Source organism: Stenella coeruleoalba, assembly GCF_951394435.1.
Source record: "Stenella coeruleoalba genome assembly, chromosome: 11".
NCBI classification, from domain to species: domain Eukaryota; kingdom Metazoa; phylum Chordata; class Mammalia; order Artiodactyla; family Delphinidae; genus Stenella; species Stenella coeruleoalba.
The window spans coordinates 89,785,119-89,801,672 of record NC_137157.1 but is presented as its reverse complement, the minus strand read 5'-3'; the positions used below and the strand labels follow the sequence as shown (position 1 = coordinate 89,801,672).

At 38.0% G+C, this 16,554-nt stretch overlaps 1 protein-coding gene across 6 annotated transcripts in view; it reads right to left on the bottom strand.

The window, feature by feature from the left end:
- The window catches only part of EPS8 (EGFR pathway substrate 8, signaling adaptor), a 261,244-nt gene that overhangs the window by 28,539 nt on the left and 216,151 nt on the right, over positions 1–16,554 (bottom strand). For all 6 annotated transcript variants that reach the window (XM_079936969.1, XM_079936968.1, XM_079936971.1 and 3 more), the window contains 4 exons: positions 11,188–11,336; positions 8,355–8,538; positions 3,828–3,961; positions 100–199 (listed from right to left, as the gene is read on the bottom strand). In XM_079936969.1, coding sequence (XP_079793095.1) covers positions 100–199; positions 3,828–3,961; positions 8,355–8,538; positions 11,188–11,336 — 567 coding nt within the window. The remainder of the gene's footprint in view (positions 1–99; positions 200–3,827; positions 3,962–8,354; positions 8,539–11,187; positions 11,337–16,554) is intronic.

The following is a 16,554-nucleotide window of genomic DNA, read 5'->3' as shown; positions in this document are numbered from 1 at the left end:
GACCTCAGCATTTCTTTGAGGAAGGTTTAGATATATACCAGAAAAGGAATACAATAAATCAACTTTATTAAGAGTATAAAAAAGGTAAAATTCTATTACCTCTAAGATATCATCCTTTTGAACTGAGAGCTCACTGTTGTTCCTTGCCACAAAGTCATACCTGGATTTGGCATATTTCTTGGGTTGTGGATCATAATTTCTACAAAAAGAAAGAAAAAAGATAATCACTCTGCTAGCTTTTCCTAAAGGCTGAAAGCAGAAGTGAAACACTAAGGCAAGCCAGTGCCTACCAGAAACCATTTGGACAAGTTGTTTAGATAGTGGTTAATTTTATTATATTTTATAGAGTATGAGAATATGAGTACTTGATTTGATTATATTTTGGAGATTTTACCATTAAAATGAACAAACTATGGCTAGGGTAAAAATAAATAATGCAAAATTACAAAGCTAGTTAGTGCCAAGCCAAATCTAGAATGCAAATCTATGAATTCTTTGTCTGTTAAATCTAATATCCAAAAGACTGGATACTGCTTTGTTAGCCAGCATTTCTACCATGAAAGAACCAGGGTAATGGTCGATGTTACCATGTTTCATAAAATTAAAGGAGACTAAACATAATGTCCAAAGTGGTAATTTAAATTATATGTTGATTTCACTAATTCAAGCAATGTCTTCAATTCATTAACCAAATATATATGAAAAAATTATGACTAAGTGTCAATATTCAGGAAAGCCCTGTCCAGTTATCCAAATTGCAAAGGAAGGTATGGGTTAAGTAATAACACTTCTTAGTTAATTTGTTAATGGGTTAAGCAGTATTTTTTTAAAAAAGAAAACTTTAAAAATAAACTACTTCTTCTTTTTTTTTTTTTTTTTTTTTTGCGGCACGCGGGCCTCTCACTGCTGTGGCCTCTCCCGTTGCGGAGCACAGGCTCTGGACGCGCAGGCTCAGCGGCCATGGCTCACGGGCCCAGCTGCTCCGCGGCATGTGGGATCTTCCCGAACCCGTGTCCCCTGCATCAGCAGGTGGACTCTCAACCACCGCGCCACCAGGGAAGCCCCAAAATACTTCTTTTAATCATTAAATGGCCATTAATAGATTTAACAACATAATTTTAAAATACTTTTATATAATATAATAAAACCTGGTATATCAACAACGTAATAATATTCTCTTCGTTTCAATAATGAAATAATAACTTTAATTATTTTTTAACTAATTTTACTCCCTAATCTTCTCCTCCATTTACATCCCCACATTTCCTTTGTAAGAGAAAAAGCAGGAAGGCACTAATGATGTTTGGTCATCCTTCCTCTGTCAAGTGGCCATTCTGCTTGCTGCCCACCAAGATTGTCTGGAATACTGAGTCACAGCGGGGCCTGCAGGACAGCTGTGGGCACAGTATATCTTGTCATCATAGGTAATCTGCTACCTCTTGGATAGTAACTCCAGGAGAAGAGAAACAGGAACAAAGGAAAATCATAGCCTGTAAACCATATAGGCAATTTTTGGTATATTAAAAAACTAAGAAAATGTGGAAAAAGTGAAATTATGGCCAAATAATTATTATATATTATTAATAATAATAAATTTTAAACTGTGTTCCATGGACTTCCTACCCCTATCTCCAGTTTTATATGATCACGTTCCATTAAAATTTCATTTGAGGGGGAAACGTGTTTCAATCACTCCAAAGGTTAGCAAAACAGCAGTAACTTCAGTTTTCTATCTTTCTCTCCTCCCTCATGTTCTTGTCTCCAAATCACTGCTGATAACAGAGAGTTGAATGTACTGTTTAGCAAAGGGAAGAATAACTCTCTGCCACTGTGTAGATGAATCAGTGGGTTGGTTAAAAGAAAAGTTGACTGTAGTTCTCGTTGAAGTCTTTGCTATCTTGCATGTCTCAGAAGTGACTGCCCAGCATGCACTTGCAAAGTGCTTTAGAATTTACAAATATTTATGGTTTATAGTTTCTTGCCCTCTATAGATTAAATGTGGGTGACACCGACCATAGTTACCAATCTGAAAATCACACTCTGTAATTTTTCAGATGTACCAAAGTTTCTTAAGAGATCTAGAATATATCAAAATGCATGGTCTCCGTTTCTGATTTGGAGTTACAGATACCCAGCTGATACAGAGTCGACACAGAGATGGCAATAATCTGAGACTTCTCTAAAACATGAACTGCTTTTGAATAGCAGTGAACTATAATCCATCAAAGGTGAGGGTGCTAAATTCAATAGGCGGTTTCCCTAAATGACACTGTAATTTCACTGAAGAGTGAATATACTTCATATGGTATTTAATGCATTCCTGGCATGTAATAGAGTTTAAGATGAATAATAATTACTGTAAAAACAAATTCCAAACCTCTGTATTACGTATCAGACCAGAACTTTCAGACAGTTTTTTCAATAATTATGACAAATTTTCTTAGCAACATCAATGATCCAGCTGTCTATTAAACTATCCAGCTCCTATTATAATAGCCTAGGGGAGAAATTGGACCCATAAAGGCAACTGAGATATACAATTTACTCCTTTTAAAAAAATTATTTCTCTGGCTAAATATTGACAGTCTTAAGATCTATATACTTGAATAGCCCTCCATGGAATTTCCTTCACTAATCTGAAATAATTTCTAGAATACTGACAGCTAAGACAGAAAAAAAAGGAAAAAGAAAGTACTAGGATGAAGAACAAGTTTCTCAAGAAGAATTGCCATGAAATAATTTTTAAACTTCAAAACTGATTTTCACCTGTATCTCCTAAAAATTGTATCTACAATTCAAACTTCTTTGATATGTTGGCATTTTCAAAATGTATTATTCATTGACGACTTTTCTTTGTACTGAATTTAATACGTTACTGGTGCCCTTAGAATAATAACTGTATCATTTCCACGTCATTTAACTTAAGTATTACCTCTGTTATCATCCCTGACAAAAAACCAAAATTTTAAATCCCACCTTCTTTAGATTCTATTAAGAAAAGAATATACTGAAGAGAAATTAAGGGCATGTAACACTCACAGTAAGACAGGCTTTGAGGTAGGAAAGTACCTCAAAGTGGGGTAGGACAAGCTCTCTACCCCACTTCATCTTAATGATCATTCTCCCATATCCGTGTTATCAATATTTCACCTTTTTTCTTTCTCTTATGTGTATGGGTTGGCCTCTATGTAAACCTCACATGCAGTTTACACTGCAAACAAGATTGAAAAAGTGACCCTATTTCAATTCAATTTATTTCTTCCCCATCTCAATTCTCCATTTTTGCCTATATTGAATTTTTGGAGAGAGAAAAATATGGGAAAATAAATGAAATGTAAACCTGGAAAGTGAATATAAAAAATGAAATGGTAAAAATGGCAAATAAGGCATTGATTCTGTTTAAATATTCAGTTTATACTTAGTTTAAATACTTCTATCTAAAGGAAGGTTTGTTTGTTTTTATTGGGGGAGATAAAGATGGAAGTTATTTCCTTTAAAAGTTACAGAGCTGGAAAGATCCTTAGAGACCATCTGGTACAAACTAGAGAGTTTCAAAACAATTCTTCTTCTTAATTCACAGATTCTGTCAGAGGCATCTTTTAAAAAATGGAAAGTTATCCAATGGCATTTGCACTAAGTTAGAATTATAGACTGGAGACTTTGCTCATCAAAGCCAGCTCTATAAAGGAACAACTGAAATTTTAACAAACAATTACTAGATGGAAAGCTCAAAGAAGCAGTGAACAGTGCAGACGCTAGCACCTCTGTTTGCACTAAACCAGAGATAATCGTCCACAGCTCTCCAAATGATGCCCATGAAATGTTACCTATCTACATGGCGTTGAGGAGTTGGCTTAAAAGCAACAGCAGCTTCCCCTTGGTCCAGATGGGGCCCTCTTCCATAAATGTTATTGAATACTGTGTACCCATCAGCTGGAGGATACTCTGATACACTGGAGTGCTGAAAGACAGAGGAGGAAAGATTAAAGAATCACCAATACTATTTGAATGAGCACTGACGTCAGTTAACAAGAACCCTCCACTACATTGTGGTCAGTTTCATTTTCAAGTGATTGACTATTATATGTTAATAAATTATGAAATGAGGGTTTTTGCCCAAGACCTAATTATAATAAGAAAAGTAATTAGTGCAAAGACTAAATCTTAATTCAGGAAATACCCAATGCTTTTATTGTATAAAAGCAATAAATTCTTTCCTCTGGAATTTCAGTAATAGGTGATTTTGGTATTAGGCAGACTTTAACAGCTTGTATAAAATAAAACTGGTTTAAAAACAGCAACAATGAAACCCTTAACTTTTGCTTTCTATGTTTAAGAAACAGACCTTTACCACCCTAGCAAAGTAAATACTATCACATGAAAATCATCTGAATTCTATGTGTTAAAATTATACCACCCTCTCTCATTATTCTCATTTTTTAAATGTATATGGACACTATTTTTTATTTTTTTTAAATGGCAGCACTATTATCGGATTTACTGTTAAGGAAAACACAGAAACGCAAAAACACATTGATCCTGAGAGTCAACAGTCCAGGATAAGACAAAGCTGGAGCCACTTCTTTTTGCAGTTAACACAACGCAGACATGAGCCTAACGGGCTACCAGGAGGGAGAACCGAAATCTACGGGTCCCATTAAGCAGCATGGCTTTAAAGCTATGGGGCAAAAACAAAGAAACAAACCAAAAAAGTTCATCTATGAATTTTGTATTGTTTCCTTATGTAAAATGAAGTATGGTGGATGCACAACAGACCCTAAAGCGTTGGAATTTCAATTGTTTATGGATTCACTGGGACAGAATATTTGAAATTGGGAATGATTTAGAAAAGTTCTGAATGCACATTTACTGTAGTTAATTCAAATGACAAAGTTGGCAGGAGTAGGGCTGAGTTCATCCACAGACAGTGTAGGTGAGGTGTCTCCAATGGACTGCTCTTGATGTCAAAGTACCCGCATTATATTACTCCTGTGGAATATATATCAGGATACTGCACTTAACATACAAATACAGATAAACAACTTTTACCATTTCAATACCTTAGCTTAAACCAGCAACAAAGTGAAAAGGCAATCTACAGCATGGGAGAAATCATATACCTGATCATATATCTGATAAGAGGTTAATATCCAAAATAGATAAAGAACACATACAACTCAATAGCAAAAAGCAAATAATCCAGTTAAGAAATGGGCAGAGGAACTAAAAAGACATTTTTCCAAAGACATACAAATGGTCAACAGGTATATGTAAGGGTGCTTAGCATGACTAATCATCAGGGAAATGCAAATCAAAACCACACTGAGATATCACCTCATACCTGATAACAGCTATTGTCAAAAAGACAAGAGAGAACAAACATTGACAAGGATGTGGAGAAAAGGGAACCCCTGTGCCCTGTTGGTGGGAATGTAAATTGGTGAAGCCATATGAAAACAGTATGGAAGTTTCTCAAAAAATTAAAAATAGAACTACCATATGATTCAGCAGTCCCACTACTGGGTATAATACTGAAGAAAATGAACCTAGGATCTCAAAGAGAATTCTGAACCCCCAGGTTCACTACAGCATTATTCACAATAGCCAAGATCTGGAAACAACTTAAGTGTCCATCACAGATGAGTGGATAAGTAAGATGTGGTATGTATGTATATACAACGGAATATTATTCAGCCATGAGAAGGAAGAAAATCCTGCAATTTATGACAACATGGATAAACCTTGAGGACATTATACTAAGTGAAATAAGAAAGACAAACACCACATGATATCACTTATATGTGGAATGTAAAAAAAAGAGGCAAGCTCATAGAAACAGAGAGTAGAAAAGTGGTTGCCAGAGCTGGGGGTGGGGGACAGAGGGAGAGGTTGGTAAAAGGGTGCAAACTTTCAGCTATAAATGAATAAGGTCTAAGGATCTAATAAAAATGTGGTGACTATAGTTGATGACACTGTATTATATAATTAAAATTTTCGAAGCGAGTGGAACTTAAATGTTCTCAACAACAACAGATAAATATGTGAGGAGATGGATGTGTTATTTAGCTAGATGGGGGGGAGTCCTCTCACAGTGTACACATATATCAAATCATTACGATGCACACTTTAAATATCTTATATTTTTATTTGTCAATTACACCTCCATAAAGCTGGAATTAAAAAATAAAATAAAGAACAAATGGCTTAATTAATTCAGTTTAGCACTTCCCTACATGATCAGGCCATTTTTTTTGTTGTTGTTAAATGCTGTTATAAAAGGGAGGAGTTGAGGAAACAGAATCACCCACACCTTCTGCCTGGCTCTGAACATAACAGCGAGGTTGGACAGTATAAAGTCACTGGGTCCTGCGAGTGACTGGCAATATGAGAAGGGAGGAGAGAAATGATGACAAGTGACTAACTGTGATGACTACACAACACTGCTCAGGGCGGCTGCTGCTTCAGAGAAAGGAAAGAAGCTGAGTACTGCCACCCATATTTGTCATGCCTTGTCACCTATGCCACCAGATCCTGAATCACCCAAGTCTTGTTCTGAATGCATTTATTATAGGTGCAATAAAGTATAATAAAATCTCTCTTCTGGGGACGATTGCATGTTACACATGTTTAAGTCACCATTACTTTGGTCTCTTTTCCAACAAAATCTTAAGATATAAAATCCCATAGAACTGCTAGCAGGTGCTTTTCAATTCATTTTTTTCAAACCTCTGAATAAGTGCTTAAGCCATAAAATGGACAATAGTTTACAACAGGAAAATGATAACTCATTACGAGGAAGAATTCTCAATAATTCTTCTTTGAAAGTTATTCTCTGAGAGTAGACAAACTTTTATACTGGAAGCCAGAACACATTACTCTCTCTTTAAATAAACAAATTGAAAAAGAACTCACAAAAGTGAATTTCTGAGGCATGCATTATAAAGTGGATATATTTTCTTATTTAAGATATGAGGACTGTAAACTAGAAATTTCTATGATTTGAAAATACTCAGCTGTAACTATGGCAACAGCAAGTGTATCATAATTTCATGTTTGACTACATTTTTTTACTCTAGAAAAGTTTCCCTTTATGAGGAAGGAAAATTCATTGTGATGAGGTCTGAACTATAAAATACAGCTAGGGACATATGTCTGCTAACCTGCACCCAGAACTGTGAGGTCACCTTCTTAATCACTCAGTTAGAGGGAAGGGCAGTTACAGAATCCACCGGTACCATTATATGCAGCCAGAGGAAAAAATAATTACAGTAGAAAAATATTACTTTCAGAGAAGTATATTTGCTTTATTTTTAAAGTTTCAGAATTTAAGCAATCTTCTATAATACTATGGCTATTGTCGAAAGAAACGATTTTAAGAAGTTTAATTTATATAAATGTTTCTCCCTAAAAGTCAGGATATACTCTAGTTTCCTAATTCATTCCTTGATATCATATTTGCCACATTGTAAATACCCACAGGGATCGGAGAAGATTAATCTAAGGAATTAAATAAAGGAAATGAACAGGACTTCAAGGAGGACCTAGTCATTAATTTTCTGTTGCTTCTTCAAACTAGACCTCATTCATCTAACTCCTTGGGTTGTGATCGTCCGCTCAGTTTGGTTCAGCTTTAGGTAGTGTTTAATTTTCTTTTCTGTCAGAACAAGAATTGTCATAGAAAAATCATTTTTAAGGAATGTGAAGAGATAATCATACCCAATTTCAATCCCTCAATTTGCTCCCCCAATAAATCATCATCTAAAGCTTACTAAAGATCGTAAAAGATACACTATATTTTATGATCTCCTCAGGATGTAATAGTGTTATAAGTCATCATTTGGACCTGGGACTGGAGTCCAGGAGGAGCTTTGGCCTTCTAGCCAGGTTGATAGGACTTTGGGAGGTTTAGAATGAGGCCAAAAAATAAAAGAAAGAAAGAAAGAAATGGGACATTCAGGAAAGAGCTGCTTGGGAGGGGCTTAAAGGTCCTGGGTCAAGGAACTGTCTTGAGGGTCTGATGACAGGAGAGGAAAATAGAAAGAACAGACCAAGCAGCAGTGGGGCAATTCCCTGATAAGCAGGGAAAGTACACAGTCCAAAGGACGGGATCACCAGGGCTCAAGGAGGAGAGCTGGCAGGCTGTGAGGTGTGATACAGGCTGGGTTTGGGCTTCACAGGGAAACAGAGCAACTGTCACCATGACAAAGAGGTGAGAGGTACCTAAGAGCAGCAGGACATCTAGTCATTGATTTGAGAACAATCTTCAGATCAGTAAAGGGAGAACTCACAATCAGAATTACAAGAGAACACACAGATTACTGCACTTCCCACAAAAGATGATATTGAAAGACTACCTCCGTGGATAATCTTTTTGTTTCTTGCTTGCGATGCTGTTCTGCTGCGTTTGCCACGGACTCAGTCAGTTGATAGAGATCCGGCTCCACCGATGTTCCCATGAAGTTCAGCATCGGGGGCTCCCAACCACTGCGGAACCGTGGGACATAGGGTGGGATAAACTGTTCTTTTGGCCACTCTGCTCTGCAGAAGGACATTAAGACATACGAACAGCAAAATTAAGAAACACCTCCATGCTCAAAATGATCTTCAGTAAGGCTAGCCACAAAAAAAACAAAAACAAATAACAACAAAAACAATTCACACGTAGTCTGCCCTCTTTCTATCCAAACAGAGAAGGTAAACATGTTTATGCTAGTATTTGATGCTGATACAATGAAAGGAAGTCTGAATTCTACTTTATGATCTGCTTTCGCTACATTGCCTCAATTCTCCATTAATTCAACCTTTTAACATAAATATACATCTTTGACAATTTGAGAAAGGAATGTGAAGCTAGAAGTCTGGTGAGAACTTAGGACATAAGCTTCTCTAAGCATCAAATCGTTTCTGATCCTCGTCTTTCCCTTCACTCCCCTCCCATCATCATGAAGCCTCCTGATACGAGATGTATTTTTCAAAAGACAAACAGAAGACAATATCCTTAAGGCTCATGATCTTTTAAGTTATGAAGTCCCCTAAAATGAAGCACATTACTGATTTTATAAATTGAATGGATCAGCTAGGTTTTCATCAGTAAAATCAAGTTAGTACTAATCTGTAATATAATCATGACCCATTCATTACTTAGTAACTCTGACACTTATTCCTATAAGCTCCTAATCACTCATGAACCACAAAAATAACTGGGAGAGACATTATTAAATTCTGCTAAAATATGTTGTTTTATTTTTCACACATGATTTAATTCTTCAGGTTATACTTCTACTGTGATGAAATGATTCTGGTTATTATGTTCCTTTAGGATTCTTTTTTATCTTTATGAGTTTTTAAGTTGGTATATTCACTTCCTAATACTCTAAATAATTAGGATCTGAAATGACCATTTTCTCATGTCAAGGGCTAACAATATGAGTTCCTTTTGAGGTAGGTTTCCTAATAGTCATTAATTTTCTCATTTTGAGGTAGGACCCAAGACAAAGAAATTAAAAACCCTGAACTATTTTAGTACTATGAGATCTGATAAATTTAATAGGGTTTATGGGAAAAAAATGAAAAGATCCCTACCTAGGCTTACCATAAAATCATAACCTACATAAATCTAATAGATTTAAGAAATCTATTTAACCAGTTTTTACATAGTATGATATATAAATGATACAATATGCTACATTAATATATAAATAATATGCAGAAATAAATTTACATAACATTTTCAATCAAAAAGCAACAACTGCAGTGCCCTTAAAGAATCTTCTGTTTGGTAAACCACTCCATGTGTAAACCATATTCCCACACAAGCAGGTGCCAAAGTCCAAAATCTGAGTGGGAATGGTTTATATATATTTCAATAGAAGAACAGCAGAAAAAAAATATGAATTGGTCCATTACTTTCAGGCTAGCCTAAAAGCATTACGAAGACAAACTTTCAAGTGACCATACTGAATGATTTCCTCTAAGTAGTGAGAGAAATAAAAAGATTCAAATAAATGAGGAAAGCAGAAATTATTTAATCACATACAATGAAATGAGAAATATTTTTATAACTTGCTTGGCTCAGCAAACTTGAATCCTGCAGTTGTTAGTGACTTCTTTTCCACAGTCACCTTACTGATGAGATACAATTCTTAAACGTATCCCCTCCTCTTTTCCATTCCCACCACCATGGTTCTAGTCCCAGGGAATGCTGATTAATAAGGAACCTCTACTATTGCATTATCGTCCCAAGGGGCCTCACGCCTCTAGTAACTTTTGTCCGTGTCCTTATTAGACTCAATGACCAGACTGATCTTTCGAAGGTCTGGTTGTGTCGCGCTCCTATTCACAAAGCTATTGGTTCTCCGCAGCCTACAGAACCGTACTCCAGCTCCTTAGCGTGGCACTGGGAGGCTGAACCCAGCCCTGCTCATTTCTGTACACCTCATTCATCACTATTCCTCCGTTCCCCATCCTCCACAATCCCCCTCTACCCAAAGTCTATACTCCGGCTAAACCCACATTCACGCTCCATTCTCTTGACTTTTTGCTTCATGGCTTCAGTCATGCTGCTCTCTCTACTGAGCAGGCCCTTTCCCTGCTACGTATTTGTGGAAATCCTACTCATCCTGCTGAAAGGCAGCTGAGCAAAATAATTACAAACATCTATTTCAGGGCCAGGTTGCCTGGATTCAAATCCCAGGTCTGTCGCTTACGAGTTGTGTGGCCTTGGGCAAATTACTTAACCTGTCTTTGCCTCAGTTGCCTCACCCGTAAAATAGCACAAAAATGGAACCTATGTAAAGTGCATGGAAGAGTGCCTAGCAAACACTGTATGTGCACCCTTGTTTATACACATATACCTCCTAGTGTTATTATCTGTTGATTTTAAATGCCAGCTCTTCTTTGAAAGCTAAGCACCCTCGTCTCTAAACCCTCTTCCTGACGACTCCATCTTGCCAAGTGACAGCAGTTTATTTATGAGTCACCCCTGGTACTCATCGTATCTTACACTGCACACTTCTATGTTCTCCACTAGACCTCCAGCTTTTTAAGGGTTTAGCCTTTTTCATCTACAACACCTACTCCTTCATACATAGAAGGTTAAATAAATCTCTCACTAGATTCATGTACTAGACAAAGAACAATACTTAAAGTATTATAGGTATTCGATGCTAGACTCATATATATGTTTACCTGGATTTCATCCACGAGTCTCCCAATGACACCCACAGCTGCCGTTCATCGACGTTGACAGTGTAACTCAAGAAATCGATTGTGTCCTTAGTCAGTAGAGGGCTGAGTACTGAACTGGCTAGTTCAGGACCTCCTGTGGCCTGCACAACCTAAAATGGCAACAAATCACTTTTCAGCAAGAAGATGATGATTATTTGTACATTTTCAAAATGTGTAGATTAAAAAAAACCCATGATAAAAACAAGCAGCTTTTATATACTCAAATTAAATCTTCATCCAGAGCAGTCTTTCCAGCCCAATGGTGCCTAATCATCTAAGATGAAAAGTTAATAGATTAACAACTTTCACAGGATCTATCTATTGGCTTCATAGGACTGTACTTTGCCTGGGAAGTACTAATGGCTATCCAGAGAATTCTAAGTCAGCTGGTTTAACGATCACTGCCTTAAAAAAATATATATGTATTTCTACTGGAAAATCTATTATGTCAAACTTGAACAATATGGTTCCAGAAATGAGTACTTTAGGGAGAAGCGAGGCTCGAGTTAAGTCTATGGCTGTGTCTATAAAGACATACAAAAATAAAAGATCCAGAGAGAAAGGGGAGAGAAAAGATGAGACGTGGTCCTCCGAATCGACGGTGTTTCTTCCCAGAATTTAATTCTAGGAAATTGCCCTGATTTAAAAGAGATAACTTAATGATTAGCAAAAACAAATAAACAGGTGCTACTCTCTGATAAGCAAAATGATGATAAGTAGGTGTCTGAAAGCTGCTCCAATTTTATTACTTGGGGACCATTTCCTGGTTAAGGAGTGGTAATCTCCTGGAGCGGGAACCAGAGCCCTTTTATAAAAATCTCACCTTTCCAGAGATACGGCACAAGGATAAAGGGATTTTTTTTTTTTGAATGGCTCCTGACCAAGAGTCGATTCCTCTCCAGTCATCCAGGGGTGCTGAGCCTGCTATGCTGTTTTATTCCTCTGTGTCTTCGCACATGCTGTGTCCCAGCCCTCAGAAGGCCCTTCCCCATCATTTTAAATAGAACTCTCCTCGGGTATCACCTCTTCTGAGAAGCCCTTCTTAACCCCACAGTGTAACTCTGAGGCACCCTGGGGTCCTCAAGCATGCATATCAGCTACACATGCCATTGTAAGTTGGGCCTTATTTTTCAGTTCTCCTCCCTTGAGAGCTTGGACCAAAACTTATCTGACTTTGAACTGCAGAAGACACAGGGTTAGGGGTATGAATGAGAAAAAGTGAAAGAAAAGATGAAGGATAAAGGAGGTGGGTAGACCCTTACTTGAGAACAAAACCTACCCTGAAAGCCTGGCATAGTGATTTATTTTTTTTTTAACGTCCAAGCCTTATAAGCGCTAATAAATAAGCAGGAATAACTGAGAGGGATAGTAAAGAAGTAAAGAAATATTAAAGATCTTTGGTTTAACAGTGGGAATAGGGAATGGAACAAAGGAAAGTAAATAAAAGGCTATGGGCCATAGTTCCCTCTGAAGAATGTAAGTAGGCACACATGCCTGCGTGTGTGCTGTGGGTACGCTTGCGTGGAGATGCTGAGGATACAGGGAGGGACACTCAAGGTTTAAAGCCACTAAATTTTGTCTGACTGGTAGCAGGCCCTGAATTAATGTTCCTTTCCATCTCTCTTGTCCAAGTGAAATGTCTGGGACTCCGCAGACAGAACATTAAAAGAAGCAATAGAAGTACTATGTTTGGGAGACCATTAATAAGGAGTCATTTTTGAGAAAAGAAAATATAAAATAAAGCAATGTTTTCAGATACATAGCCTGATCACAAAGACTAATTTTTGTCTGTTAGGGAAACCAGTCCCACTATTTTATAGTCCTACTCTGTGTAATGTCTAGATATCTACTTATGATCTGTGAAAGACTTGTGAAAGGAATGAGAAGAGGTGGCAAAAACTGCTTTATAAACAATACTTCCTAACACTCAAACTAAGATAGTATCAAATGTGTTGAATAAAGAATAAAAATTTTGTTAATGAGCTAGCATCACTTTATTTGCATATGGATGGCCTTGATCTAATTTTTAAAAGAGCTTAAAAAGCAACAATTATTCAACAATAACTAAACAAGTAGAAATCGGATACTCTATTTATAGCAACAACGTGCGGAAGCATTCATAAATTATTGATGTAGGCTCGGACTTTCACCTTCCAATTGCTTATCACCCAGTTCTGACATTCATGTTGATAAGGTTACGTACTTTCCTATGTTTGTAAGCAATATTCATTTCATATTCTACTTCAGGTCTTGTCTAGTTACGCTTGGGGAAAGAAGGATGAGATTTATCCCTTTTTGATACTTGGATTCTTTGTCTCGTTTTTTTCTGATAATCAAGCAAAACCTATGAGAAATGCTTGAATTTGCTCCATTTTTTATAAAGATTAAAGAACTCAATGACCATGGTCTTCATATGCTCTAAATCAAATTAGTGAAATTTATCTGCTTCACAGTTACCATTCTTACCCTTTAAAAAAAATCATGGAAATAATCACACTACTAACAATTATCATTGCTGCTATTATTATTCTACAAAGCAATTATTTGCTCTTTTGACAGGATGAACCATTCAAAACCACTCCACATGGGCTTCCCTGGTGGCGCAGTGGTTGAGAGTGCACCTGCTGATGCAGGGGACACAGGTTCGTGCCCCGGTCCGGGAAGATCCCACATGCCGCGGAGCGGCTGGGCCTGTGAGCCATGGCCGCTGAGCCTGCGAGTCCGGAGCCTGTGCTCCACAACGGGAGAGGCACAACAGTGAGAGGCCTGCGTACCGCCAAAAAAAAAAAAAAAAAAAAAAAACCACTCCACACATCCCTGTCTTGGCCCATCAAATAGGAAACTCTGTCCTCCGAGAAGTATTTAAAAGAAAGAGATTCTGCCTTCTTTCCATTCCTCTCTCACTTGCCCTCTCCACAAAAGGAGGAATGACCTATCAAATTTGTGGTCTTGTGGAATTGTAGAAAAGGGTGACTTGTAGCCCAGTCTCTTTTGGAATCTGTCAGTGTGTAAGGCCAACAGCTGTTCCATCTGCTTTCTGTTGCCATGCTTTTCCCAAATCCCAGCACTTTTGTTTTTGCACTCAAATGTTATTTCAGCTAATTCTCCCAGCTGTCCTGTGGAGAAGATGGTGGTATATGTTAGCTTGGAAAAACCACTATTAGACCGTTTGCAAATATAAGAAATGGAAAATGGGAAGGGAAGTATATTACTGCACCTATTTCATTAAACGTATAAGAAAAGAGCATACCTGGGTACTGAAAATCTAGAAAACGAAAATGTGTATCTTGGATCCCAGCCTATGAGACAAGTGGTATAACCTTTTGCTGGACAAACTCATGGAAACATCCAGCTCCTTCACAGAAGGAATTGTTTCCAATGCACCATTTTGTTATCTTCAAAAATTATACCTTATGTAAAAAAACACATGTGCAAGAAGGGAGTTTTCCAGGGGAAAATCTGTATTATGTACATATCACTAGACCTGGCACATATGGGCCTCCCAAAGACTGATAATTGTCCCCCTAGTATCCATTCTCTTCTTCTCCCTTCTAGAAAGAGAAGCCCCTACATTTTAGATGGACACATAGCCACTCTGGTGGAGACTACATGCCTTTGGTGTTAGGGATGGCCGTATGAGGGAGCTCCCGCCAACTGGATAACAGCAGAAATTGTCTAAGTTTGGAGTCACCTCCTTAAAGACAATTCTTTGCCTTTGTACTACTGTTACAAGGACAGGGAGGTAAGTCAGCTTCCACCATAGAAATGCCTGACAGAGTATCTCAATTCCTCCTCTTGGAAACAGTTTCTTCGTTTGGCTTACAGGATACCTACCATGATATTCCTGTTTTGCTTCTCCTGACTTCCTGCTTCTTCTCACTCTTCTTTGCTGGTTCTTCTCACTCTCCAATCACTGAAATTACCTAAGGCTCCATCAGCCCTTGTTCTTCTTTATTTATCATCACTCCCTTGGTGACATCATCCAATTTCTTGGCTTTGCATGCACAGGATTTATAACTCTAGGCCTGATTTCTCCACTGAACTCCAAATTCATACATTCAACTACCAATGCAAATTTCTCCATCTGGATATAAGTCACTTTTGACACTGTCTGAAGGGAATTCCTTACCTTCTGGTCCAAACCTGCCTTACCCACAGTCTTCCCCATTTCAGTTAATAATTAGTCCATCCTTCCAGTCTTAAGCCAAAACTTTGGAGATATCCTGGACTCTCACACAACACTTCCAACCTACCACCAAATCGTGTTGCTTCTGTTTAATAACCAGAATGAGGGACTTCCCTGGTGGCACAGTGGTTAAGAATCCACGTGCCAATGCAGGGGACACGGGTTCAATCCCTTGTCCGGGAAGATCCCACATGCCGCGGAGCAACTAAGCCCGTGCGCCACAACTACTAAGCCTGCTCTCTAGAGACCGTGAGCCACAACCACTGAGCCCGTGTGCCACAACCACTGAGCCCGTGTGCCACAACTACTGAAGCCCACATGCTCTAGGGCCCGTGCTCTGCAACAAGAGAAGCCACTGCAATGAGAAGCCCATGCACCGCAACAAAGAGTAGCCCCCACTTGCTGCAGCTAGAGAAAGTGCACACACAGCAGTGAAGACCCAACCCAGCCACAAAAAAAGAGAAAAAAATTAAGAAAGTAAATAAATAAAATAAAAAATTAAAAATAAAAAACCAGAATGAAATCTCACCACCTCCAATGTTACGTGGTCCAAACAACATAATCTCCCATCTGGATTATTTCCATAGCCAGCTCAGTCCCTTCTTCCCTCAAATTTCTAAACATTGCAGCCAGAGCAATCCTTTTCAGCTGAAACCCCTCCCAAAGTGTCAAAGGTTTCACAATCACCTATAAAGACCAATAAGATATGTCCTCCTGTTTGCTGACCTCATCTCCCTCTAGCTGAGATCTCCCCCCTCATTCTATTCAAGTCACGGTACCTATTTCTTCCAAGAACGTGACTTGTATGTTACCATCTCAGTGCATCTGCATTAGCTGTTCTCTGTCTGGAATTCTCTTCCTTCAGAAACCCGCATGACTCATTCCTCACTTCATTTACTCAAATGATACCTTCTCAGTAAGTCATTCCCTTAACCAACCCTACTCAAAAAGTGTAATACTCCACAACACACACACACACACACACACACACACACACAAACACACAGCACTCCCTGTTCTCCTTCTCTGCTGTATTTTTCCACATAGCATTTATTTTGGGTGAATTATTTATACATTATTTAGGTTATTGACTGCCCCTCCACACTACAACGTAAGTCCTGATAAGAATTTATGTGTTTTGT